This window comes from Colobus angolensis, unplaced genomic scaffold (assembly GCF_000951035.1).
Source record: "Colobus angolensis palliatus isolate OR3802 unplaced genomic scaffold, Cang.pa_1.0 Scaffold111, whole genome shotgun sequence".
Classification (NCBI taxonomy): domain Eukaryota; kingdom Metazoa; phylum Chordata; class Mammalia; order Primates; family Cercopithecidae; genus Colobus; species Colobus angolensis.
The window spans coordinates 2,434,432-2,459,868 of record NW_012112142.1 but is presented as its reverse complement, the minus strand read 5'-3'; the positions used below and the strand labels follow the sequence as shown (position 1 = coordinate 2,459,868).

Genomic DNA, 25,437 nt, shown 5'->3' with positions numbered 1-25,437 from the left:
ACTGGTACCAAAACAGAGATATAGACCAATGGAACAGAACAGAGTCCTCAGAAATAACACCACACATCTACAACCATCTGATCTTTGACACACCTGACAAAAATAAGAAATGGGGAAAGGATCCCCTATTTAATAAATGGTGCTGGGAAAACTGACTAGCCATATGTAGAAAGCTGAAACTGGATCCCTTCCTTATACCTAACACAAAAATTAATTCAAGATGGATTAGAGACTTAAATGTTAGACCTAAAACCATAAAACCCTAGAAGAAAACCTAAGCAATACCATTCAGGATACAGGCACGGGCAAGGACTTCATGTCTAAAACACCAAAAGCAATGGCAACAAAAGTCAAAATTGACAAATGGGATCTAATTAAATTAAAGAGCTTCTGCACAGCAAAAGAAACTACCATCAGAGTGAATGGGCAACCTAAAGAATGGGAGAAAATTTTTGCAATCTATCCATCTAACAAAGGGCTAATATCCAAAATCTACAAAGAACTTAAATTTACAAGACAAAACCACCCCATCGAAAAGTGGGCAAAGGATATGAACAGACACTTTTCAAAAGAAGATATTTATGTGTCCAACAAACATATGAAAAGAAGTTCATCACTGATCACTAGAGAAATGCAAATCAAAACCACAATGAGATACCATCTCATGCAGTCAGAATGGCGATTATTAATAAGTCAGGAAACAATAGATGCTGGCGAGGCTGTGGAGAAAAAGGAATGTTTTTACATCGTTGGTGTGAATGTAAATTAGTTCAACGATTGTGGAAGACAGTATGGTGATTCCTCCAGGATCTAGAACTAGAAATACCATTTGACCCAGCAATCCTGTTACTGGATAAATCATTCTACTATAAAGACACATGCACACGTATGTTTACTGTGGCTATTTACAATAGCAAAGACATGGAACCAACCCAAATGCCTATCAATGACAGACTAGATGAAGAAAATGTGGTACATATACACCATGGAATATTATGCAGCCCCAAAAAAGAATGAGTTCACGTCCTTTGCAAGGACATGGATGAAACTGGAAGCCACCATCCTCAGCAAACTAACACAGTAACAGAAAACCCACACCATATGTTCTCACTCATAAGTGGGAATTGAACTATGAGAACACACGGACACAGGGAAGGGAACAACACACACTGGGGCCTGTTGGGCCACGGAGGGGAAGGGGAGGAAGAGCATGAGGACAAATACCTAATGCATGTCGGGCTTAAAACCTAGGTGATGGGTTGATGGGTGCCACAAACCATCATGGCACATGTAAACCTATGTAACAAACCTGCACGTTCTGCATATGTATCCTAGAACTTAAAATAAAATGAAAAATGTAAAAAAAAAATAAAATCTATGTTTTATATCGATCATATACAACATCGTAGAATAGATTTTGCACATATAATTAACATGCATTATATAGAGAGATTTAATATGACAACTCTCCTAGCAATTTCAGCGGACAATTTCCATGGCAAAGTACAAGCTGCACACAATGGAATCCTGACTTACTTAACACATAAAACACTTAATAAAAATGTGGAAAAGCTATACCATCTAAGAGTTATTCTAAATTATTTTATAGTGTGAATACATTTATATGTATGTATATTTAAATTTACTGAATAAAGACACCAAATTAAGAAAATTAAAACCCTAAAAAGCTAACTACTATTCATATACTTTAATTTAGCTCTTTTCACTTTTTGCTCATTCATTTCAAGTCTTTCTTCATTAATAGAAGTTTAACATATGTAAAATCATAGCATAAAGGCCAGGCACAGTGGCTCACACCTATAATCCCAGCATTTTGGGAAGCCAAGATAAGAGGATCACTTGAACCCAAGAGTTCAAGACCAGCCTGGGCAACACAGCAAGATCCCGTCTCTACAAAAAAATTAAAAATGTAGTCAGGCATGGTGGTTCACGCCTGTAGTTCTAGCAACTTGAGAGGCTGAAGCAGAAAGATTGCTTCAACCCTGGAGTTCGAGGTTACTGTAGCTTGTCACTGGGCTCCAGCCTAAGAGACAGAGTAAGACCATGTCTCTAAAAAAAATAAATAAAAGTTTAAAAATCATGGCATGAAAATAACTTTATGCTTTTATCTTTTGAAATACTTTAAATATAACTAATTTTATAATTACATAAATCTACCATTTCAGTTCTCCTTTAAGAAATCTACAAAGAAAAACTCACAAGACACTTTCATGAGCTCTGAAGATTAAACTATATCTGGATTGTATCTGAAAGAATCAAGGATATAAGATAATTCATGAATGAATAAAATAGGATTTAATAAAGTAAAATATAAAATAAAGACCGATTTCAAAATAACAACTTGGTTTAGGACTGTAGTAGATTTTCTTCTAATTATAGATTTCTAATTAAACGATTTAGGAAAAGCTGTACTTTAATTTTAATTTTAAAAGTTAAAAGAAGATCAAATAACTGCCACTAACTTCACATTAAAATGTATTTCACTAATACAAATAGTAATAATGACCAGCACAAAAATTTTAACTAAGTATTAATTGACCTTCATCTGTATATCTTGACTGTATTTAGTTATGTAAATACTCACAATCAAAATATACAGATACAACTTTTAAAAATACACAAAGTACTTCGGCACTTATGAAATAGAATGCCATCATCTTCCATATAAAAGCTGAAATCAAATGAGAAATTGAAATTGATGTCAGTTTATTTCTGAGAGCTTAATATATTTGGTAAACTCCTTCCTCTCTGATAACACAGTGGTTTCAGTTTTGAATAAAGACTCATTATATGCCACAATATTTCCTAAGTATAAAATATGCAGCATTTTATTAACTCCATTTCCATCTTTTATGAACAGCATGGATATAACTACCAATCACTTTAAAACCAAATTTAAGTTTCAAGTATTTTTCATGTGATTTGTTACAAATTATTGTGGAAATTTCCTGACTATATAACATTGTTTAGACTGTAATCATTTTCTTAAAATTTACCTAAAATGATAACAAGTGCTACTTGGCCCTCCATGTATTTAAAAAACAAAAATAAAAAACATGAGCCAGAGATTTCCAGATCTCTATATATTATTTGATCATGTCACAACATTTCAGAGTAGGATAACAAGATGCTTCTATGAAAATTAATGGGAAAGAGGAAAGCTTTGGGGCTTCTTGTGAAAACAAGAAAAAGTGTAAAGAAAAAGGTAGGTGATATAACAGATACTACTTAAGTTGTGGGAAGGCAAAACTTACTTAAGAAACTTTCATAGACAACTGCAGAAAGGGCATTAAAAAAAGGAGAATGGCATTGACAAGATATCAGTAAAGATTTGATGGCTTTAAAATAAACTGCCAACATCTTCACAAATTACGCTTTACTGCTTCTGAGCTCTAGCAAGGTTTCTGTACAGATAGGGATAATAATAGAATATAAGTCATTATAGATTTGTTGAGAGGATTATGACAATTAAAGTGCTCAGCATAGTGGTTGGCACAGAATAAGAGTTCAATAAAGTGGTGTGTTATTCTTATCATCTCATTGCAAATGAGTTTTGAAAGACTTTCACATTACCTCTAGAAATATCATATTGTAAATTTGACCTTGCTGATAGAAATCTGTTGGAAAAAGAAGGGCCTCAAATTAATCACTCTAGAGGCATTTATTTAGCATGTACTATCTACCTAGGTATGTGGTGCTACCAAGTAAATAACTTGATATATGCTTTCCAATAGCTTTTCACAGGGTAGGTTAACAAAGGGAGAGGAATACATGGATAATAAGAGGAAAGAACAAAAACAATGATATATTAAAGTGTTTAAGATCAATGGTAACTGAAGCATCTGTTCAAAGAGAGTTCTTGCCTAGGCACTGTGGCTCACGCCTGTAATCCCAGCACGTTGGAAGGCTGAGGCAGGAGGACTGCTTGAGTCCAGGATTTCAAGACCAATCTAGTCAACACAGTGAGACACCATCTCCACAATAAATAAATAAATAAATAAATAATAATATTAAATTAAAAAAAATCAAAGAGAGCTCTCTGTGTGGCACCCAACGACAGAGGTAAGAAAGCTAGCCTGGAAAGACTAAGACTTCAGATTGGGGTCCAATGGGAAACAAAGTTGATTAGGAAGGATTTTAAGGATTTTAAAGCACTACGGCATAATGAAAGGGTGTTTTATTCTATTCCTCTAAGTAAAAACCTGCCAAGGGAACTAGAATACAAGCATGTATTTAATAAAATCATTTAATTATTAAACCACTGAAAATTTTCCCTTCTTTCTTTTATTCCTTCTTTCCATAAATATTTATTGAATCTCCACTGCCTAGCAGGCAGCATGTAAGTGGTGGTAATAAGAAAACATTAAGATGAGGACTATACCTGGTTTGAAGAGAAAAACTTTAGTGTAAATAATCCCAAAGAAAACTATCCAAGATTATTTTATCAGCACTGCACCTGCACTTTATTTTCTTTTAAGTAGGTAGACTGTTTTCTTATTACAACTTAAAGATTTTAGAGTTTCAAGACTGAATCAAATTAATGCATTTATTACATTTTAGATATATATTCATATCAAAAGCATTCTAAAACTCCATCCTCAAAGCTCTACTAACTTAAACTAGTATTCTGGACCTGCACACAAGCATTCGGTTTTGAAATGCCCTACAATTTTATCAGATACCAGAAAACAACAACGAAAAATTAAACCTGGTTGAAAAAAGGGAAAGCTAGGATAATTTAGAAGTAGATTTGGGTCAGAGGACTGTAACTAGCTTCTACCAGGCAAACTAAGATTTATAAAAGCATGTAACCTTGGGCGAGGTTCCCATGGCTCAGTTTATCAGCAAAATGGTGATAATATCTACCTCAAGGGGTTGTAGTAAAAATTTATGAGTTAATACAGGTAAAACACTTAAAACATTGTTTGCCACATAGTAATGTGTGCTATTCATATGTGCTACTATCATTGTAGATGCATCTTTCCAACATCTGGTTGGTGAAAAATATACACAGACAAATGTAAATAGCTCGAAAGAGCCTTCAGAAGTAACACAATAGAAGAACAAGCAGGTAATTGCAGGATTGTGTTAGTGACCTAAGCGTGTTTAAGAAACAAGAGGTAAAGCAGAGGTCACAATGTGTGTTTAACTTTAAATAAATATATGAAACAAGGAAAATTATATTCTAGATTTTAAAACATTTAAATAACTTTCTATTGCTTTACATTGTCCAAACAAAAGCTGTATTAATAATAAAGAGTATACTTCTGAATCTGGAGTTCCATCAATGATTTGTTCAGCTTGCATAAGTCACAACTGATTGGACACAGTCCCTGTGGGCTTGCCATTTCATCCACACTGGACGGTTCATTAGTCATAATTACTATAACTGTACAGCAGAGACTGCAGTTTTATCTCATCATACATCTTTGATCAAGCTGCTCCAATTCTGCTTCATCAGCATATGAAGTTACATTATTGGAGCTTTTTATTTTCCAATCGGTAATTAACATAGATTATGTTTTTTATCAAAACATGTATTTGGTCTTCACATTTAATAGTGAGGGCCCAGATCTGACCACCATTTGACCTCTGAAATTTCTACCACCTACATACCATGAATCATAAACTGAAATCCAGAATACCACAGAGAAAATTAAACAAAGAAAAGAACTGACCTGTGTTAAAAAGCATAAGATGATTGCACTTATCTAAATTGAGACTAACCATATTTGCTGCAGCTTCTCATGAAACATTAAATCGCACACCAGAAGAACACATCATACATATTTATTGTTCTGCACTGTCACTTTCAAAAGACTCATACCACAATTAGTGTTTCTCTCAAACTATAAGCTACATAAAGAAACTTCCCATGAAGCTTGAAGACAAAGTAATGTAAAAGATGGTTCAAGAAGGTTAAAGAACAGATGGATAATAGATTTCACTGAACACTAAAGCATAACACACTCACTTCAGAAAAGAAAATGTTGCCAAAACATAGTTCAAATATAAAGTACTGAATGAAATTGATGTGTCAGGAATTTTTTTTCCTTCCAAGTTCTTTTGGAGAACAATAGGGGACTAAAAGGCCTGTCTCACTATTTTTACATCTCACTATTTTCATGTGTAAAGTGTCCCCACTGTAGGCTGCATGAACAATCATAATCGACAGTTACATGCAGGCACTGAGGCTGCAAAAATCCCAGAGTAATTAGTGTTGTCTGAATGCAATGACATCTGTGTTCTCATGGTTCTCGAGACATGTCAGGCCAATAAGATGTATATGAAAAAATATGACAAGCATTGCAAATGCCCTTCTGAAAGGTCTTACACTTTAGGGGAAAGCTGAAGAAATAACACATGTCATCTTCTTTTTGTAAGCAAAATATTTAAGATTAAAAGGTCTAGAAAGATCTTTTGACTCATTCATTCTCTTTTTGTAACTATAAAGCATTTGTTCAGAATACATCAATAGGGTATGAAAAAATCTGTTGTAAGTTGGCTTCTTTTTAAAACTTTCTCAGCACATGTGATTGATTCTGTGCAGTGCAATATAGGTGCCCATTCCTGTAAGTGACAAAACAGACGGCATATCTTATTAACATGCCTTGGTTTCTTTACCTTTTAATTAAAAAATATTACCTCTTAGTCCTGGACATAAAATAGTTCAGAATTTGTGGTTAAATGCCTTAGAATTATGTTTGTATTTTTCTAACAATACAGATTGTCAAATTGACTGTATTAAAAAGTCTTTGTTTTAAGATACCTAATGTTTTTGCTTACTGATGCCTCTTGCTGAGCCTTCTCCCTTTATATGCTGTGGCAGTATGAGCATGCACTTGCTCCAAGAAAGACATTAGTCATCATTAACAGAAGCACTGACACCAAATCTAAGTGCCTCTCCACAATGACCAAGTGGCAATCATCTTTCTCTTACACTGTCACTGCTGATTAGGATTTTCTTTCATGAAAATTTAATTTGTACCCCTTTCTGCAGCTTTTTTTTTCCATTCCTGAAAAAGCAACGTTTTCAGGAGAGATACAGATAAAAGCAAAGAAGCTCTACTTATAATATAGCTAATGATATAGAGATTACAAGATTCTCAGGTAAATCTTTTCTCTAATCCAACAGAAAAACACAGATTAAATCAATGATTAATAAACAGAAGAAAAACAATGATTCTAAAAGGAATATTGCTTTATTGCTTTAAGAATCTATAAGCCTCAAAAGGTAACTAATTCAAGGAACCCAAATAAAACTTCTCTAAATATTAACATAATCCAAAATCTTCTTTAAAACTAAGACAACACTTTGATAGTCACCGTCTTTCACAAGGTTTCAAAGTTTTATTCTCCATTTTGTAAACAAGACAGGGGCATTCACACTGATACATCACTGTAAACTCAAGAAAATACTTAAGCAGCCATACCTTTAGTACGCATTAACCTACTGGTTAGCTTTTTTTTTTTTTTTTTTTTTAAGAAATTTTCAGTTGTACTGGACAAATGAAAATGATTCATGTGGCCAAGCAGGGTACTCTACAGCTAGATGATACTACAGACAAACTCTGGTTCTGTACAATATCACAATGTTAAACAAGATATCATAGCAATAAGTTATTTAAGGAAGTTTTTAAAAACATTTACTTTTCTGTTTCATTTCAATCTGTTTAAAGTTTTTTTTTTCTTTCTTTTTTTTTTTTTTAATGTAAGCATGTGATAGTTTGCAAGGGTCCTGGTACAACCCAAACTCCCACTTCTAGTTATAAATATTATCATCTCTTCATATTACTTAGATATTATAACAAAATAGAGGTTGGTTTAAATTTAAAGTATCTTGAAATTGTTTTATATCCCTTTTCAAACATATGTACTTTTAGTCAAAACAGGTAACACTTTTGTATTTATACGAGCATAAAATGTATCTTTTCAAAATGTAAATAACCACATGAAATCCTCTGAAAGCAAAAATCAACATTATTTCTTTGTAAATCAGAAGCAAGTACAATTCATCAAACTTTAGTCATTAAATGATCCTTCTACTCCTGACTATTTTATTGTGAAAAATAATACAGAACAAATTTGAAGGTCAAATAGCAACTGCTTGGTGGCATTTACAAATGGTTCAAGTTTTTTTTTCTTTTTTTTCTATTTAAAATTGGCCTGCAGTTAGAACACATAGGAGGAGATTAGGAATTAAAATGGATTCTGGGAGGCAATGTCTAACTACTGAACTTTTATAACAGGAGTATCTTTGATTAAATAAGGAGCTATTCTAAAATAAAAGCAAAACTGTACCATAATAACCCAACTTAATTATCTTTGTAGAATTCATTTATAAATGATTGGCTCATTCTATCTTTATTCGACGAACTAAATATGCCTCTTAAATTCTCAAACATTTAAAATTCTGATTCTCACAGTTGCACAGACTTATCCAAATCAAAACTTCAAAAACGTAACAATATAATGACTGACTCCATTGCTAGATCCAGTAAAAGTTCAAGTAAAGAAGTTTAGCTCTGTAACTTCCACCCCTCAACTAAACCTCCAAGTCACTTGTCAGTTAAAGGCTGGGCGATTTATTGACCGCCTCTGGATGCATACTGTCAGTGCTGAAGGAAATATGAGGGAGGGTTGTCGCTACTGTTCTGGAGCTCATTGATAATGACATACCTGCCTCTGTCACCCATTACCCATACTACAAACTACTTAGACCTAACTGAAAAATCAATAGCCTACTTGCACTGGTTCCTGTGGCTGCCTCCTTTGATTGTCAGCTCCTGTCTAGGGTCAGCACTTACATGAAAGGGGCTGTGACTGCCTGATGCTTTCAGGACAACCTAACGATATGAAACTAGCCAACAGAACAGTAAATTCTGTCTCCCTGCCCTCCTCATCAATTAGGCTTTGACTAGGCTTGCCTGTAGAAACCTGACCTTTTAAGTTTAGGTGAATATGGACTAGCTGAACACACCATTGCCCTCAGCACTGAGCCAGGAAATCTACTGACAGGTTAAACAAAACAGAAGGTTGTAACTGTCATAATTTGCATTGCACTTTCACGCCAACAAGGGTGTTATCAGTAGGGGCAAGCCCTGGAACACACAACTCCAATACCCTTAAGCCACACTACTCATAAATTTTCAAGTGAAGTGAGATAAAACATAAATTCACAAATAGCAATGCATTTCTCATCTCTCAATCTTTTAGGTTTGCACTTTGCAAACCCACAGAGTGCCCATCAACAACTCTTTTTGGTCACCTGGCACTCCCATTGCACTAATTAGGGACTTCCATTGACCATAACACAGAAGTAAAAATAACAATGCCTATTTAAAACCTATTTTAGAGAGCCTATACAATATAGTAGATAGACTGACTGATATATATGTCAAAATGAGAACAATTAAATCTCAATATGTTATCTTTTCTTGCCTCAATTCACTCCCTCCAAAAGTATCCAGAAGCTTAGACAAATAATAAGTTATCACGTAAGTGAAAGGAGGTGTTGAAATTATTTCCTACCATGCTACTCTGATATAGCATCTTTTACAGTTTGAGGGAAAACTAAGAACATCTGTAAAATAAAAGATGTTAACACTTTTATGCTTGTCAGATCTTCTGATGAAAACAAGTGAAACGCATGAGAAAGGAGTATAAAACTTGCCTTTCTTTAGTGATTCATGTTTTGAAAATCACTTCCCTGCTTAGATCTATCTTTTAACACAGTATGAACTTGGTAATAGCACAGTTGCTTAGCACAATGTCATTTCTCTAAGGATAAGACCAATAGTTTCTTTTTTTTTTTTTTTTAAGTTAATTGTGAATGGGAATTTACTTTGGCTTCAAGAACTAATATTTACACAACACCCAATCTTCATAAAAATGTCCAAAACATTGACAGTCCACTAAATATTTAAGGGAAAAAACCATACTGTTCATATAAACATATATTATTTTTCTATATACAGGAATATATACTCCATTTTGTTTTATAATTTTATGATTCAACTCCTATTAAGCAATAATTAGTATACTCAGAATTTTTTCCCAAGTTGCTACTTCATTGTCCCTCACAGTTGTCTCCAAACTATATTTTGTACATTTTTTCCGTAAATCTAAAATATCCATAAGCTTATTCTTATCTGAGTTTAAAAACTTTCATATATCTATGTTAGAGCAGCACTGAAAGCCTAAACATCTGCAGAAAGATTTCTGATAGAAATAAACAAAGATGTCAATGACTTTAGTCATGTAATCGTGGAAAATTTTAGACTTTTTTATCCAGAAGAGATAGAAAGATTACCCAGTCCAACCCACTCATTTAACAATTGAGAAAATAATGGATAAAGACAGTGACTTGATCAAAGTCACCCAGGTAACCAACCCAGGACAAAAATTCTGGACTTTCTGTTTCCTAGATTGATGCTTTGCTGATACCGTTCACACTGTCTCCTTTTATCTATCCAGGTAAGCTGGATAGCAACCACCTTATATTTAAAATATATATCTATAGATTTGTGTCATTCATTTTTAATTTATAAAGTTTACAGAAAGTTTTGATTAGCAGAAAAGATTAGATTATTCGTAGAGCATTTAACCAAAAAGTTACCACGGAACAAATATGAGAAATAGAAGGCCCAATTAAGTATGGTTGGAATCCTTTACTGACCTAATATGATGATTAACTAAGCATCTGATCATCTTTCTGCTCCTTTGTGTGTACACAGCTGATAGCAAAGTGAAAGGGTATGGATAGTGTCTGATCCCAGCAAGCAAATCATTTGAAAACAGTCATAGCTACAGGTCAAAGATTTTCTACTCAATCTAGATGAACTTAAACCTACTAACCTCGATTTTAAACCTAATTACCTATATACCAAATCAGTCAGAAAATAAGAGAATGATTCTTTATGATCCAAAGATAATAAGGGAAGATAGGAAGGAAAAATTCAGGAAAGAGACTGGCAGAACCTTAATACCCATAGGCCAAGACAGTTATTTTATATCCTAGCTTTATATCAGATGGTTAATGGAAAAGTTTCCATTCCTTAGATCATTAAATATTATTTCATTTATATTACACAAATGTCTTCTATACATGGATTGCAATCAATGAAGCATTTTTTTGTTGTTGTTTAACCATTACAAGCAATCAGAGAAACCTCTCTGCACATCACTTTTACTCTAACTCATAACATTTAAAGGATGGGATAGGCTAGATTTTTAACATTTCCATTAAAAATAACACAAAGTCCATTAAGTATTCCCTGTAATCTTAGCAGATGATCAATGCCAAATTACTACTATTCATAATAATATAGAGTGCTATAGAACCAATACATTTTTAAATAAAATGTTCAAAATGGCTAGTGTTCCTAAACTATAACAAAAACCTACCCATACGATACGCTTAACTAATAATTTTAAACACAGGCCCACAAAATGTCTTGTATGACCTGAAAGAAATAGCACATATTGCCAAATATTATATTCTGAACTAAGTACAGCTCAATACTAGCATAATCTACGTCTCTAATTTCACTCGTCTGTTTTGTTAACGTCTGGCACTGATCACGAGAGAAAGTAGAAAGGGAGTGGGGATGGCTTTAATATCCTAAGAAACATATTCTACACAATATGAGTCATTAATATTGTCTTCATAAACAAAAGATATCACACCTTCTTGAAACCGTAAGGTCAGCTTTCAATTTTCTTTAGCACTTAAATTCATTATCGTCTGATCCTGGTTTTTCTGTCTACCTTCTGGAAGTGATATTAAAGGCCAGCAAAATTATTTCTCCAGGTAGAAAAGTCACAAAGAACGATCCACAAATTATACAATAATTTCTTAAAGTTAACAGTTGGCTCTACCAAATATACCCTTTCATGTGAAGATAATAGTGACTTATGAAAGCCAAAGTTATTTGGCAGGTAAAATTTAATATTTACCTAATAGTACATTAATAAGTTCAAACTGGTTTTTTTTAAAAAAAAAAAAAAAAAGAAAAGAAAAGGAAAAAAAGGAGGAGGGGAGAGGAAAAGAAGAAAGGAACAAGGAAGAATAGGAAAAGAAAATTTTTAAAAATTTTGCTTTGACTTTTCAGAACTGCTTAACTATGTATGTAAATAAAAGAATGTAGTTGTTACAACTCAAAAAAGTATACATTTAAAATGAGAAAAAGATACATGATTCCTTGGTAAGCTCAAAAGACATATACCAATGTAAGTGAGAATATAACAAGTTCAAAGAAACATTCTAAAAAACACTTGCTGAATTAATTTGGATGTTAACATTTCACATCCTAGTGCAATAATATAATGACATTTACTTCTTAGGCTAAAAGCTGCTTACTTCGATTTTCCTGTGCACAAGTTCCTTACTCTATCACTGTATATTTTTGGTGACATCAAATTATGTATAGTTTAATAAAGTACTCATTTATGCAGCTGCTATTCAACTTGGGGAAAAACCCCAATATATAGCATACTCTCAATTTTCTCATCCCACTATATAATACAAGCATTATATTTGTAAAGTCTAATAGGTAACAGACAACTCTAATCATATATATTATCTAAGGCAATCCAAACAAATTTAAAAGGACCACAAACAATACTCATCAAAAGTACATAAAAGAATTTTATTTTTCAGTACAGTCTGATAGGCTTACTATACAAAATTAAAGCTATTGCTTTTACCTGACATAAAACTATCTGAAGTTCAACCTGTTCAAATGAGAACAATATCCTTGGGTTACTAATCAAAGAGAGTAAAAAAAATTTTTTTTGTTAAGACTATTTGGTGAGGGGGGAAGAATAACTTGTTTCAACAGCATGCTTGACCATATAAAATTATTAATAAGCACTATGGTGAACTGTTCAAGGCAAACATTCAATTACTGGTTATTTTAGATTGATTCCAGAATAATAATTACAAATAGCTTAGAAACAATCTCCTTAACACTTTGCAATTTTAGAAAACTAAATCCTTTGACAGAGAATAAAAGAGTATGTAGTTTTACTGTAACTTATAATGTGGATAGTATGATCTTGATGACTGTCATTACTGCATCTTACATATATTTAAATATTACTTCAATAACATGTCATCAACTAGAATATACTAACCAATCATGCCTGGGTTATTTACTTTTGCTGTTTTTAGTGAAATAATTTTTAAATTCAGAAAACTTAATAGTGTTTTATTTCCTCATTTACAATTTGACCAAAAATAAAAATCAATGTTGTTTTAAAAAACAAGCATTTTTATAAGTATGTAGAATGATTAAGTATATAAGAATTAAAAATTTAGCACCCATATAGATGTTTCAATGTTAGATTTTAGAGGATAAGACTGTATACCAGTAAACATGTAGTCCTTTGTTTTCCAAAAAGTATAAATCCTCCAGAGATATTTTCTTTTCTGAAGTCAATAATCTGATTATTTTTTGAAAGCTTCTAAAATGTTTCCCGGAAAACAAAATCATGCATTCTAACATTTGTTTACTCTTTAGTAAAGATTATTGAGATACCATATATTATTTTTACAGATAATAAAATAATAGATACCTTTTAAGTCTCGCTAACATGATAAAGTAACAAATGCACTAACGTTAACTCAGTAAATACATTTTTAAGTAAAGATCAGCAAAAAATAAAACAGTTTAAGAATTTTGTATTCTCTGGAAACATAAACAGGATTATAACTGTCATATTACAGAAGCACTGACTTCAGCCATTAGTTTGGTTTTGCTCCTGAGAAACACAACATGAACTACTGCATCATTTCTTTTCAAATCCATACATTCCCTGCAGCCGTTCAAGCTTCATCAGCAGTCCAGGAATGTATAAAAATGACAGGCAAAGGGCATTAGGTATTCTTACTTCCATACTGTTTTCCTATAAATGGAAGACAGGATTCTTTCTCAAAGCACTTAAGCTCAAGCTCAGTCAATGCTGAAGGAAAATATAACTGAATTCTCTATGCAAGAAAGTATCACAATTGGATTATGTACCACTTTTCAAGAAAATGTTGATAAATCTAATACTGTATTATTATCTTAGAATAAAACATTGTAGGGTTAGCAGTCAACTTAATTACCCATTATTCTTCAATTAGAAATATTTTCACTTTTTAAAGTATTCTGTCAACTCATCACCTTATTTTAGCACCAAAGTATTCAGTTTTGGTTCTAATTTTAATTATAAAAATTTCCTTAAAATATGCCAATTTTTTCTTGAAAATGCATTTGTATAAATAATTTTTTATTTCCAAGTTTCTGTACTCATAAAGGTTTCGGTGAAATAGGAAATTCCATTAATAATTAAAAGTTTATTTAACCACCAAAAGTAAAAATAGGAAGTAATGAGTAATCTGGTTATTTTACTGGACCTTAAACATTCACATTGCTATAAAACTAGTACATTAACAACCGGACTCAATTTTTTGAAGAAACTGGGAAATTTTCAGACTAAGGTTTTAAACATCCACATATTTTAGTTTATAGTAACTAAAAACATGCCCACTTCAGTACTATCACCTACATTCTTCATGTTCCTAATGTAATGATGCAAGAGGTAAAGCCTAGGGAAGTCTGAAGGTTATGGACTACCCGAAATCCAAAACAAAAAACTCAAATCACACCCTGAATGTCCTCCTTCCCTTTTTAGGAATGTGCTGAAGCCAGCTCAGCACCACAGCTCTGGGCAGAAGCATGCTGATGTTGGCACTGCCTAAGCCAAACAAACAAGATGTTTAACAGCCAAATAAAATGTCCTGCAGCCTCCCTAATGAATTTGTCAAGGACCATCAGATTTCGCACCCCCTCCTTTGCCTCATTAACTCTAGTATGATGAGACGGATTATAAAAAGAGAATACAGATGAATCGGTCTGAAGACCTGAAGTGGCTTTTAGCCTCTAGAGTTTCTTTCTCTCACTTGGTCTCCTTTAATAGAATATAGTATCTCCTGCAGAAGGAGCTGCCAGTTCGTTTTAATACACCATCAAGGAGCTGCTGATGGACTTCTATACTAACATACATAAAAGCAGAGGTGACAGGGGCTCTCTCAATTACAGCCTCTTCGGATACCGTTTCCCCCTTCAATTATTCAACCAGAGGAAGAGAGGACCGCAAAGGCGCAGCTGAAGCTGCTCTTAGAGCAGAGGCAGCCAGAGTGAGTTGGGGTGGGGGAGGGGGGAGAAAGAGAGCCAGCAAGAGGGAGCATTATTTGCTGGAAGTGTTTAAGTTTATTGCTCGAATGATGTTTCTAATTAGTACCACGGCCATAAATTAAAGTCGCCTTTGTTTAACTGATTTATTATTTACTAGAGCATCTACCTAAGACAGGGTAAATTGGTAATGAATTGTTTTTAAATCAAAACATTTGTAACGTTTTATCATCCTTCGGCCTCTGTATGCAAAAGTGGAGAAGCGTGGGGGCAAGGATGAGAGAAAACTTAGCCGAGCTTGACAGAGCCGCGAGTGAAGGTGCAGCGGGGTGTCCGGCGAGTGGTGGAGCGAAGGTCCGCGCGGCCTGGGCCGCCCCACCCGAGAGGAGAGGAGAGGGCGCGGGACATGCGGCGCAGCGGCGGAACCCTGCGGACCAACTCCGCCACCCCTGAGGCTGTTTGCAAACACTCACTCTCGAGAGCGTCGCGGACCGGGCCATTCGCGAACCAGACGCAACGACGAAGCGACCACCTCGAGAGTCGGGCGGGAAAGCTCCGCATCCTCTATCCCCGCCACCAGTCTCCGCCCAGTAACTGCCCTCGGAGAAGCAGCCACGGAGCCCCTCCCGGCCAGTCGCGCTCTCCCGGCAGCGCAGTGCCCTCCGGCCCAGGCAGTTCCCTGAGCGCCGGCATGGCCTCCCGGGTTAGAGCAGGGCTTCCACACGCGCGAACCCCGAGGGCGCGAGTTCCCCTCCATCCTTAGGCTGCGAGGCGTTCCCGGACGCACGCGGCCTCCCGGGAGAAGGCTGGAGGTCAAGCCGCCCAAGTCTATGCCACTCCAGAGAAGTTAACTAAAGCTCTGGAGTCGCGCGGACGCTTACTTCTGACTGTTCTTCCTAATCACTGGAAGACAAACCCTAAGCAACAAATCCGAGATATATTTTTTTTAAGCAAATATTCTTTAGAAAGGGACTTAATGGCAACGAGAGAGGAAGGGTGACAAACTGCCTGTGGTCTGCACGAGGTATGTAAGAAAGAACCAAGAGACCCAATTGTCTGATACCAAGTAGATGGAAAACAATTAACTACCCTATGCAATTCAATTCAGGTTCACCCGGCCGGACTTTAAGAGGGTAAGTCAAGCCTTCCCAAGGGGTTTTGCAAAAGCCGAACTACCAGGTTTCTAAAACAAAGTCTTCACCCAAATGGACTCATAGATTTTTATTTTTATCGCATAACCCAGGGCTGGAATGTAACCTCCGAAATCAAACTAAAAATAATCACATCTGCCTGACATACGTTAAAAAGATTCAGAATCCAGACATTTTAGGTTCATACATAAACCCTCAATATTAAGCAAATCAGAAACAATGTTCTAGCTTTGTTTTTTTCACCCAAAAGTATCGAAAGGGTACAGTGGGTACAACTTGTTTAGGATAATACATATACTAAAAAGCACATGCATGTCCTTCATTGAAATGCCTAGGGAGGAGTGAAGCCATCTGTGTAATCAATAACAGGATAGTTATAGATTTTTGTGGCAGTGAAGTCTTTTAAAAGCAAGAGTCAATTATGAAAATAAAATCATTTTACAAATGAAACTGTACCTATACCCCCTAAGAATACATTCACAGTTAGATTTACAACAGTAAAATTTTAAGAAAACTTTAGGTTTATATTTACTTCCCTTGTTTTTCATTAAGTTTGAAACAATTTTAGTAGCTTATTTTAAAAGTATATCCTACTAAGTTCTACGACATATAAATTTGCACCATTTCTCACAACTTAGATATTTTCTTGCATGTAACTAGTTGATTCTTGCAACGATAAAATAATGGTATTAAATATATGTGAATCTTAATTATGAAATAATTATCAAACAAGGTGCTTGGACTAGTTTTCGCCCTGCCCTGTTTTTCAACAGCATATCGAAATTACTAAAAAGAGATTTATGGTTATAAACCCTCATCTTATATCCACTCCAACCCCCACTGGTGCACATATACAGCGATTGCTCTGATTCTTGGCAACAATGGGAGGGGAGGGGAAGAGAAAGGAGGAAGACTTTAGAGGAGGAAAAAACCTGGAAAAATTAGGTCCTTTCCCAGATTCCCCTTTCTCCTCCCATTTGCCTTCAAGCCAAAGTAATTTTGTTACAGTTTGCACCTTCTCCTACCCTACACAATGTTGATAGATTCATTTAAAAAAAAAAAAAAAAGTGAGCCTTTCTGAACCACTGCTACTCTCCCTCGCGTTATTCCAGCCATCTCCAGGAGAGTCCCTTCTATATAAACTCTTTTTCTTCTTTGCTACTGATAAGAGAGGAGGATAAAGAGGAAGGGCTGTAAAATGTGTGCAAGTATTTGACTTCCATTATCTCCTCCTATTTTCTTACTTCTCTCTTTACCCTCTTTCTTTATCAAGTGCAGTGGTGGCTGCTACCGTTCGCCAAGCCTGCCTGTCTTCTCTCTCGGATTGGCTAAAGCACTGACAGCTCGGATAGCGATTGTAGGAACTGAAGCTCCACCCCCTCATGATGGCCCTGGGACCATTCATAAACTAAATAACTCCAGGAAACAGCGAGGGAGACAGAGAAAGAAAGAGAGAGGGAGAGAGAGAGAAAGGAGAGAAGAGAGAGCGAGCACGAGGAAGGGGGGAGGGGGAGACAAGCAGGGGGAGTGCGGGGCGAGAAAGAGGTCAGAGGGGAAAGGAGGGGGAGAGGCGACTCAGAAAGTGGAATCTGTACAAGCAACCTAGAGGAGGAGAAGGAAAACCCTGAATCGTTATAACTACACCCCAGATGCAACGCAAGCAACGACTTCGTCACACTAAAACGGATTTTGTGAGAGCCAAAAGTATAAATTACGAAGCAGAAATGATTATCAAACAACTTCCAGCGGTTTGCACCTAAAGAAATACAAGAAGAACCCACTACAAACAAACCAACCCAGTCCAAACAACGCCTCCAGTAGGAAAAGAGGAAAACTGCGACAACACGACCCCCTGAGAAGAGAGGAGACCAACACGCTGAGACTGCGGGGCGTCAGTAAACCTCCAAGTGCACGGCGGACTGAGTTGTACTTCGCAGCTCTCTGGACATTAATTACCTCCTGCACCTTCCATTTGGGGGAGGGTGAGGAAGAAGGCACTCACCTACACTGAGCGAAGAAGTCCTACCAGCGTGGAAGAGAAGTTTAAGAATGAACCACTGAATGTTTCGCTTTTATTTTTAAATTTACTTTGGCACTTAAAAAACTTCATTTACAGATTTCTGGGCAATCTCGGCTGCAGACATCTAAGCCTAACCTTTTGGTATCCTGAGTTTTTTTCTCTTTCCTCCTTCCTCACCCCCACCCCGCTTCTCTCGCACACGGTCTTTACATATCAAGAGAAAGCAAAAAGGTCCCAGGAGGTACTTTTCTTTTTAGAAAATCACCTTTTCTCCCCTAATTTTTCTGCAGAAGAAAAAAGGTTTCGAAAGAGGGAAAAGGAAAAAACAAGCCGGCTACAGTATCAGCCGGTCAGCCCAGGTGGAAAACAAGAGTGAAAGTGGGGCTTAACGGGGAGCGCACCGCCTCTTTCGAAAGCCGCTGGGCCACCACCAGTGCGTGAGCCTTGGATCCCTCAACGTATTGCGAGACGCCGGTGTATAGCCCGGACCTGTGCCCCAACATGATCGCCGCTCAGGCCAAGCTGGTTTACCAGCTCAATAAATACTACACTGAGCGCTGCCAGGCGCGCAAGGCGGCCATCGCCAAAACCATTCGAGAGGTTTGTAAGGTGGTCTCGGACGTGCTCAAGGAAGTGGAGGTGCAGGAGCCTCGCTTCATCAGCTCCCTGAGCGAGATCGATGCCCGCTATGAGGGGCTTGAGGTCATTTCGCCCACCGAATTTGAGGTGGTGCTCTACCTAAACCAGATGGGCGTCTTCAACTTCGTGGACGACGGCTCGCTTCCCGGCTGCGCGGTGCTCAAACTGAGCGATGGGCGGAAGCGCAGCATGTCTCTCTGGGTCGAGTTCATCACAGCGTCCGGCTATCTCTCAGCGCGTAAGATCCGCTCGCGTTTCCAGACGCTGGTGGCCCAGGCGGTGGACAAGTGCAGCTATCGGGATGTGGTCAAGATGATCGCGGACACCAGCGAGGTCAAGTTGCGCATCAGAGAGCGCTATGTGGTGCAAATCACTCCGGCGTTCAAGTGCACCGGGATCTGGCCTCGAAGCGCGGCCCAGTGGCCTATGCCCCACATCCCCTGGCCCGGCCCCAATAGGGTGGCCGAGGTCAAGGCCGAAGGGTTCAACTTGCTCTCGAAGGAGTGCTACTCGCTGACCGGCAAGCAGAGCTCGGCAGAGAGCGACGCCTGGGTGCTACAGTTCGGGGAGGCGGAGAACCGCCTGCTGATGGGAGGCTGCCGAAACAAGTGCCTCTCAGTGCTGAAGACTCTGCGGGACCGCCACCTGGAGCTACCTGGCCAGCCGCTCAATAACTACCACATGAAGACGCTGCTGCTGTACGAGTGCGAGAAACACCCGCGAGAAACGGACTGGGACGAGTCGTGCCTGGGCGACCGGCTCAACGGCATCCTGCTGCAGCTCATCTCCTGCCTGCAGTGCCGCCGCTGCCCTCACTACTTTCTGCCCAACCTCGACCTCTTTCAGGGCAAGCCCCATTCGGCCCTGGAGAGCGCTGCCAAGCAGACCTGGAGGTTGGCCAGGGAAATTCTCACCAATCCCAAAAGCCTGGACAAACTATAGGGTGCTGGGGACTGCTTGAAAAGCGACACAAACGGGAGTGCTCTCTCAGACACACAACACACACCTCAGCGATAAACAGCAGAAACTCTGGACACAAACTTTTATGTAAGTCACCTGAAATAGGAATCAGGCAGAAGACCTTCGTTAATTAAGAAGCAAACAAAAAGAGAGCAACCCAACCAAAACAAATCACATTCTTGCACAAAAGTGATCGTTTTCTTCCAAACAATGTGAATTTAAAAGGTCACACAAAAGAAGCAATCGAGCTGTGCCACCACAAAATGAAACCCAAGGTACATTTTCAAATCAATGTATAGTAGTTTCCCCCTTTTCCTTCTTTCCTCCTATCCTTTTTCTCTTCACCCCATCCCCCCTCTCATTTCGTTTTGCTTTTGGTTGCCTGAATGTTGTCACCAAGTGAAAAAAATTATTTAACTATATGTAAAATTTCTCTTTTAAAAAAAGTTTTACTGATGTTAAACGTATCTCAGTGCCAATGTCAGACTGTGCCCCTCCCTCTCCTGCACCTCTACCCTCACCCTGAGCTGTCTTCTTGAAAACAGTAATAAAAACATTACTTTACATTGTAATTGACTGTGGATTGTTCTTAAATGAAGGCAGGTGAGATAACAGTTTATAATTTGCAATGTAAAGATGTGACTTGAATCAAATGCAAGAAGCTTCCATTTGAACTGATTTGCAAAATTTAAAATACAGCACATTTTGTAGAACTGACTATAAGTTCGCACCCAAATCCTTAGAAAATAGAAAACATTAACTTTACTCAACTGTAATATATATTTGTTCTGTAGAGTTAGGATTAAAGGTAACATCTACTTCACGCTTGGGGAAAAAAGTATAAAATAAAAGATTTGATCCTATTAAAGCAGAAAAAACTTTTTTACATTAAAAATTAAGAGAGGTACTTTCTTATGCCATAATTTCAAAAAATCCAGTCTGACTCCGATATACAAAGGAAATATGTATGGATTTTTCTGAATAGTTAACAAAGTCAGTTGATACTTTTCCTTCAATCATTTGTCCTCTTCAAGCCTTGAGTAATAAAAATTTAACAATTAAATAAACCACAACAAAAAAGAATAAAATAGTTATAGCAATAATCATCTCCCCCAGCATATGGTGATACGAACCATTCAGATTTATAAATTACTTCCATTTTAAAATGGCTTAGTTATAAATTCCATAATTATGATTATTTTAATCAAATTTCAAGAATTATTCTGAAACTGCTTATATGCAATTCAAACAAAAAAGGTTTTCATACTATTTTTATAACCAAAGAAAAATTATTATTCCAGGAATTTACAAATAGGAAAAGTACCTTCCTCCTCTCTCTGTTTTTCTAAGGTAACAAACTAATATGCTCATTTCAATGTTTCAGCTTTAACAATGGTTTCTTTTTAATGCAAGGGAATAACTGATTAGAAAATAAAATAATTAGTCAAACAGAAAGTATCCCAAAGGAATTGGTTTGTCTTACGTTGAAGGTAACTATATACTCCATTCGCTATGCTAATGATGAGACAAGGTACAGAATATATGTCAGATGTTATCCTTTAATATCGAACATTTATTCTCTGTATTAGCCCAGTTTTTAATTTATTGAGAATATGCACAAATGAGAGGTGTAAAGAAAAATGTTTTTAAAGCAAATTTTAAAGATCAGAGGAAGAAGTTTGAGAGGGGGAAGGGTTATATGGAGGGATGAGCAGCAGCATAGCAGAATAGATGAAAAACAAGAAAGCCATTCAGGGATCTGAAGCCTAGTTCATTTGACAAACAGGCTTAAGTTGTAAGATTCCTTGGTAAAAATAGTCCTATGTTAAAATATAAACTTTGATCTTATCAGTTCTGAAATCATCTCCACTCTTTCAACTCAACCTGTATTATATCTTCTTGTATTCCTCACAGTAATATTAAATGGCTCAAACACACAAATTCCTTTAAATTATAAAAACCAATTTATTCTCTGGGGAAAATGTTCTGAATTTTAAAAACATTTTCAAACAAACAGTAGGTGCTTACGTTTGCACAAAATGATTTAAAGGAATAGTGTTTAGTTTCAAAGATAAAAATATCTATAAGTGACCATTTTTTTAACTCACAAAAGTATTTACAGCAGTAGACATACATCTCCCTCCAACTATTCCAGAAAAAAGGGTTTTTAAGTCTTGACAAGAAGAAACAAAAATATCCCCAATTTAGCATATTTTATTCTTCCTTATTTAATTTAATGCAGGTATCAGTCAAAAAGGAAAAACACTGCAGCAACATAAATGTCCTCATTTACAGAACACCTTAAAGCATTAACATCTATACAAAATTAAAACTTCTCCCAGTAGGTGACTGAAAAACATTTTTTAATATAAATTGGCAGGAGTTTTAATTTCTGGACTATAAGGAAGGTTGCAGTGATACAAGCCCATTTCTTGATTGGGCCAAAAGATCTCCATATTTCACGAGCAACAAGAAAAAAATAATTTAATGATGCTGTACAGAATCAGATCAGAGAGAGACAAAACTTGTAACTTCTCTAAAAGGAGCAAATAACTTCAAAGAACCGAATCTCACAGATTGGCAGAGATTCTAATTTTCAGAACAAGTCATTAGACACCTTTAAATTAAATCAAATTTTAGGCTTTGATCTATATGTGTCTAAAAGCATGATAGAATATCTTGAATTAAATCCCAGTCTTTCTTAAAATTCAGAAGTTACCAGAAATCACAGAGTTTAATTTTGGTAACCTTCCTTTCCTAAAGAAATTAATGCATTTCAGTCATGGGACAAAGTCGAAAAAAATTTTTAATGGATAGAATTTCAGAATTAGCAAGTTTTCTCTACATTGGATTAGTTGACTTATCAAGCTCAAAACAATCAGTTCCATACAATCTACCAAGTCCTGTCTTAATAAAGGCAGCAACAGTGAGACAAAGTGCTGGAAATAGCATAAGATATGATTTGTTTGTACAGTTTTAAATAAAATTATAATATTTTCATCAAGAGCTACTTTGAAATACTTCTAAATCATTCAGATCTAATAATTCACATGATTACAAAATCAAAGAACCTTCTATCAATAAACTCAAAATATGTGTAGGTATGTACATGTACATACACACATGCTATCAGCCTGCAAAATAAATTATTCCACTTTTTAAGCCACCTTTTTCTATAGGTTGCTTATTTTGCTCATTTTTAAAAGAAACTGTTTCCTCTCAGAGCAAATTATACCATTCTTTTTCTTGAAATAAACCTAATTTTGGTTTTTATGACTGTGCTACAAATGTTTCTTAGTAAAAACAAAGTTGCCAGGGTCTGAAAAGTAATGAGAAATATATTTTAAAGGGGAAATTACATTTTCATTTAAGAATAGAAAATTATGCAGTGCCTTGTAAAATCTACTATAGGTAATGGGAAACAGAGGTATCTCATACACACAAAACATGCTTGCATGCACGACAGAGTAGTAAGTCATGGGGACAAAGCAAGGAGAGTGATATACTGACATCATATCCAGGAAACATAAAGGCTAAACAAAATAATTCCACTCTCAGTCTCACTGAATTTTGTATCTTAATTCACCCTTGACCCTTTGAGGCAAAATATATTTATAGACAATGTTCCCTGAGGTTCCTTCCCCTCTTCACAAAGAGCTAATGATAAATACCATTAAGTAGAATTTGTTTTTGAATCTAAATGAACTTCAATAATCTTACTAACTGGTCGAGAATCATAAACTAAAGAAGATAATGACATTGCATATAAGCCAAGGCAATTTAGAAGAAATTCAAACTAAGCCTGTCAGATTTACCAATCCCAATCCTATCCAACAGCACCCACCATCCCATCGTTAAGAAAAAATGAAACCCCCTCATCTTCTCACCTTGGGGTCGATTTTTTTGAAGTTAGGATCCTCTTCATCCACCTCAAAATAGAGTTCGGAGGAGGTGACAGAAAGAGTGCCCTTTACTACAACCGAGGGGGCCACAAGCTGAGCTGGTGTGCTCAGGCTAACAGGACCTGCCAAAAGGAAAAGACAAGCCACACAAGTTGGAATGACATTTTTCAAAAAATCAAATTTGACCAGAAATTGTATTTAATCTTTTCATTCTCACTTCTAGTACTGAACTGCCTGCCAACTACTTCTACAGTTAAATATTCTGTCCACCCCAAATCTTCCTCTGAAAATGCAAAGTCAGGATTCTCATACTAGAAGATCTATAACAGGACGTTAATGATAACAGTAAACTAGGATGCAATTATTTTACAGGGAGTCCACAAAGCTTTGGTCTAATCTCTAGGTAAGAAGTGGCTCTGCCTAAATAAGTCCATCCACATTCCATTTAGAAAACAGGCCTCAGGCTATCTAACAACACGAACAACAACCAGGAGCAAAGAAGCCTCAACAGGCTTCCAAGGCCAGGAGTTAGCTTACAGTATGGTAGGGGCACAACTACAAAAGGACCACTAGCTTATTAATGAAGTGGGAAACGTTAAACCATATTTTCTGATAGAGATTTTATGCCAGCTTGACACAAAACCTCTTCCATAACAACTTTACTCCATCAATGACTGGTAAAAATACTTCTTTTCTAAGTCTTCCTTTCCACTGTTAAGTATTGTTCAATGCTTCCAAATCTAATATTAGTGTAGTTCAGGGACTCTGGGAGTAAACAGCTGGAGGGTGGGTTTCCAAGTGAATGAATTTTTATTGGAATAATCAAATCTCCACAGGGCTTATCAAAGAGACAAATCAGACTGCTACTGAAAACAATAGATTCACTACAGATATAACAGCATAATGTATATTAGAGCTAAATATAAAATATGAACTAAAAATGATATATATACACACATACACACATAGAGAGAGAGACAGATCAATGTAGAAAGAATTTAAAATTCCATTGTCAATTCCTCATGGTATAAATCCTATAGGGGAAGAAAACAGCGTTAAGAGAAGATTGGCACTTATAGTTCTGAATTAACATAGTGCCTATAAACAAGGTGCGCCTATTCAGGTAATCAATGGGTGAATAAGTGTTTCAAAATTCAGATGAATTGACATTTCCATCGATTGTTAGACGGGTGATAGTGCTTAATCTCACATCAATCTTAATGTGTGCCAGTAGGACAATAGAAGGGATGCTCTGCGGAGATCAGAGCAGGTTTTGCCCTCTATTCCCAATGTACAAATACATTGTGTTTGCAGATGGGCAGCAGATAGCTGCAGAACAGCCATGATTTCCCAAAGCTCATCCTTATAAATGGATGAAATAAGAAGCTATGTGTTCTTTTGCTGTCTCCTTTTGCCCTCTGTACATTAGCATGTAATACTGAGAAGAAATAACATTTTTTCAATCACTCTCAGACATTCAATTATAGGGTAAGCAGACAGCTGCAGGAGCTAGGGCAGCCTAGGTCCTACAGAAGACCCCTGACAATTTCCACTTCATTTCTAAC

At 36.4% G+C, this 25,437-nt stretch overlaps 3 protein-coding genes across 3 annotated transcripts in view; 2 read left to right on the top strand and 1 right to left on the bottom strand.

Moving 5' to 3' along the window:
- LRBA (LPS-responsive vesicle trafficking, beach and anchor containing) overlaps positions 1–25,437 on the bottom strand; it is a 785,611-nt gene that overhangs the window by 303,505 nt on the left and 456,669 nt on the right. The window contains exon 40 of the mRNA XM_011956584.1: positions 23,858–23,994. Within this exon, the coding sequence (XP_011811974.1) occupies positions 23,858–23,994 (137 nt within the window). The remainder of the gene's footprint in view (positions 1–23,857; positions 23,995–25,437) is intronic.
- LOC105522137 lies at positions 14,938–17,401 on the top strand. The gene is made up of 2 exons (XM_011956562.1): positions 14,938–15,205; positions 15,456–17,401. The coding sequence occupies exon 2, from the start codon at positions 15,607–15,609 to the stop codon at positions 15,961–15,963; it is 357 nt and encodes a 118-aa protein (XP_011811952.1). The 5' UTR covers positions 14,938–15,205; positions 15,456–15,606; the 3' UTR covers positions 15,964–17,401.
- MAB21L2 (mab-21-like 2 (C. elegans)) lies at positions 17,788–20,542 on the top strand. The gene has a single exon (XM_011956572.1). It carries the CDS (start codon positions 18,873–18,875, stop codon positions 19,950–19,952), a length of 1,080 nt encoding a protein of 359 aa, XP_011811962.1. The 5' UTR covers positions 17,788–18,872; the 3' UTR covers positions 19,953–20,542.

Excerpts from the sequence above, each read along its gene's own strand:
- LOC105522137 (XM_011956562.1), top strand. The coding sequence starts at position 15,607 with ATGCGGCGCAGCGGCGGAACCCTGCGGACCAACTCCGCCACCCCTGAG.
- MAB21L2 (XM_011956572.1), top strand. The coding sequence starts at position 18,873 with ATGATCGCCGCTCAGGCCAAGCTGGTTTACCAGCTCAATAAATACTAC.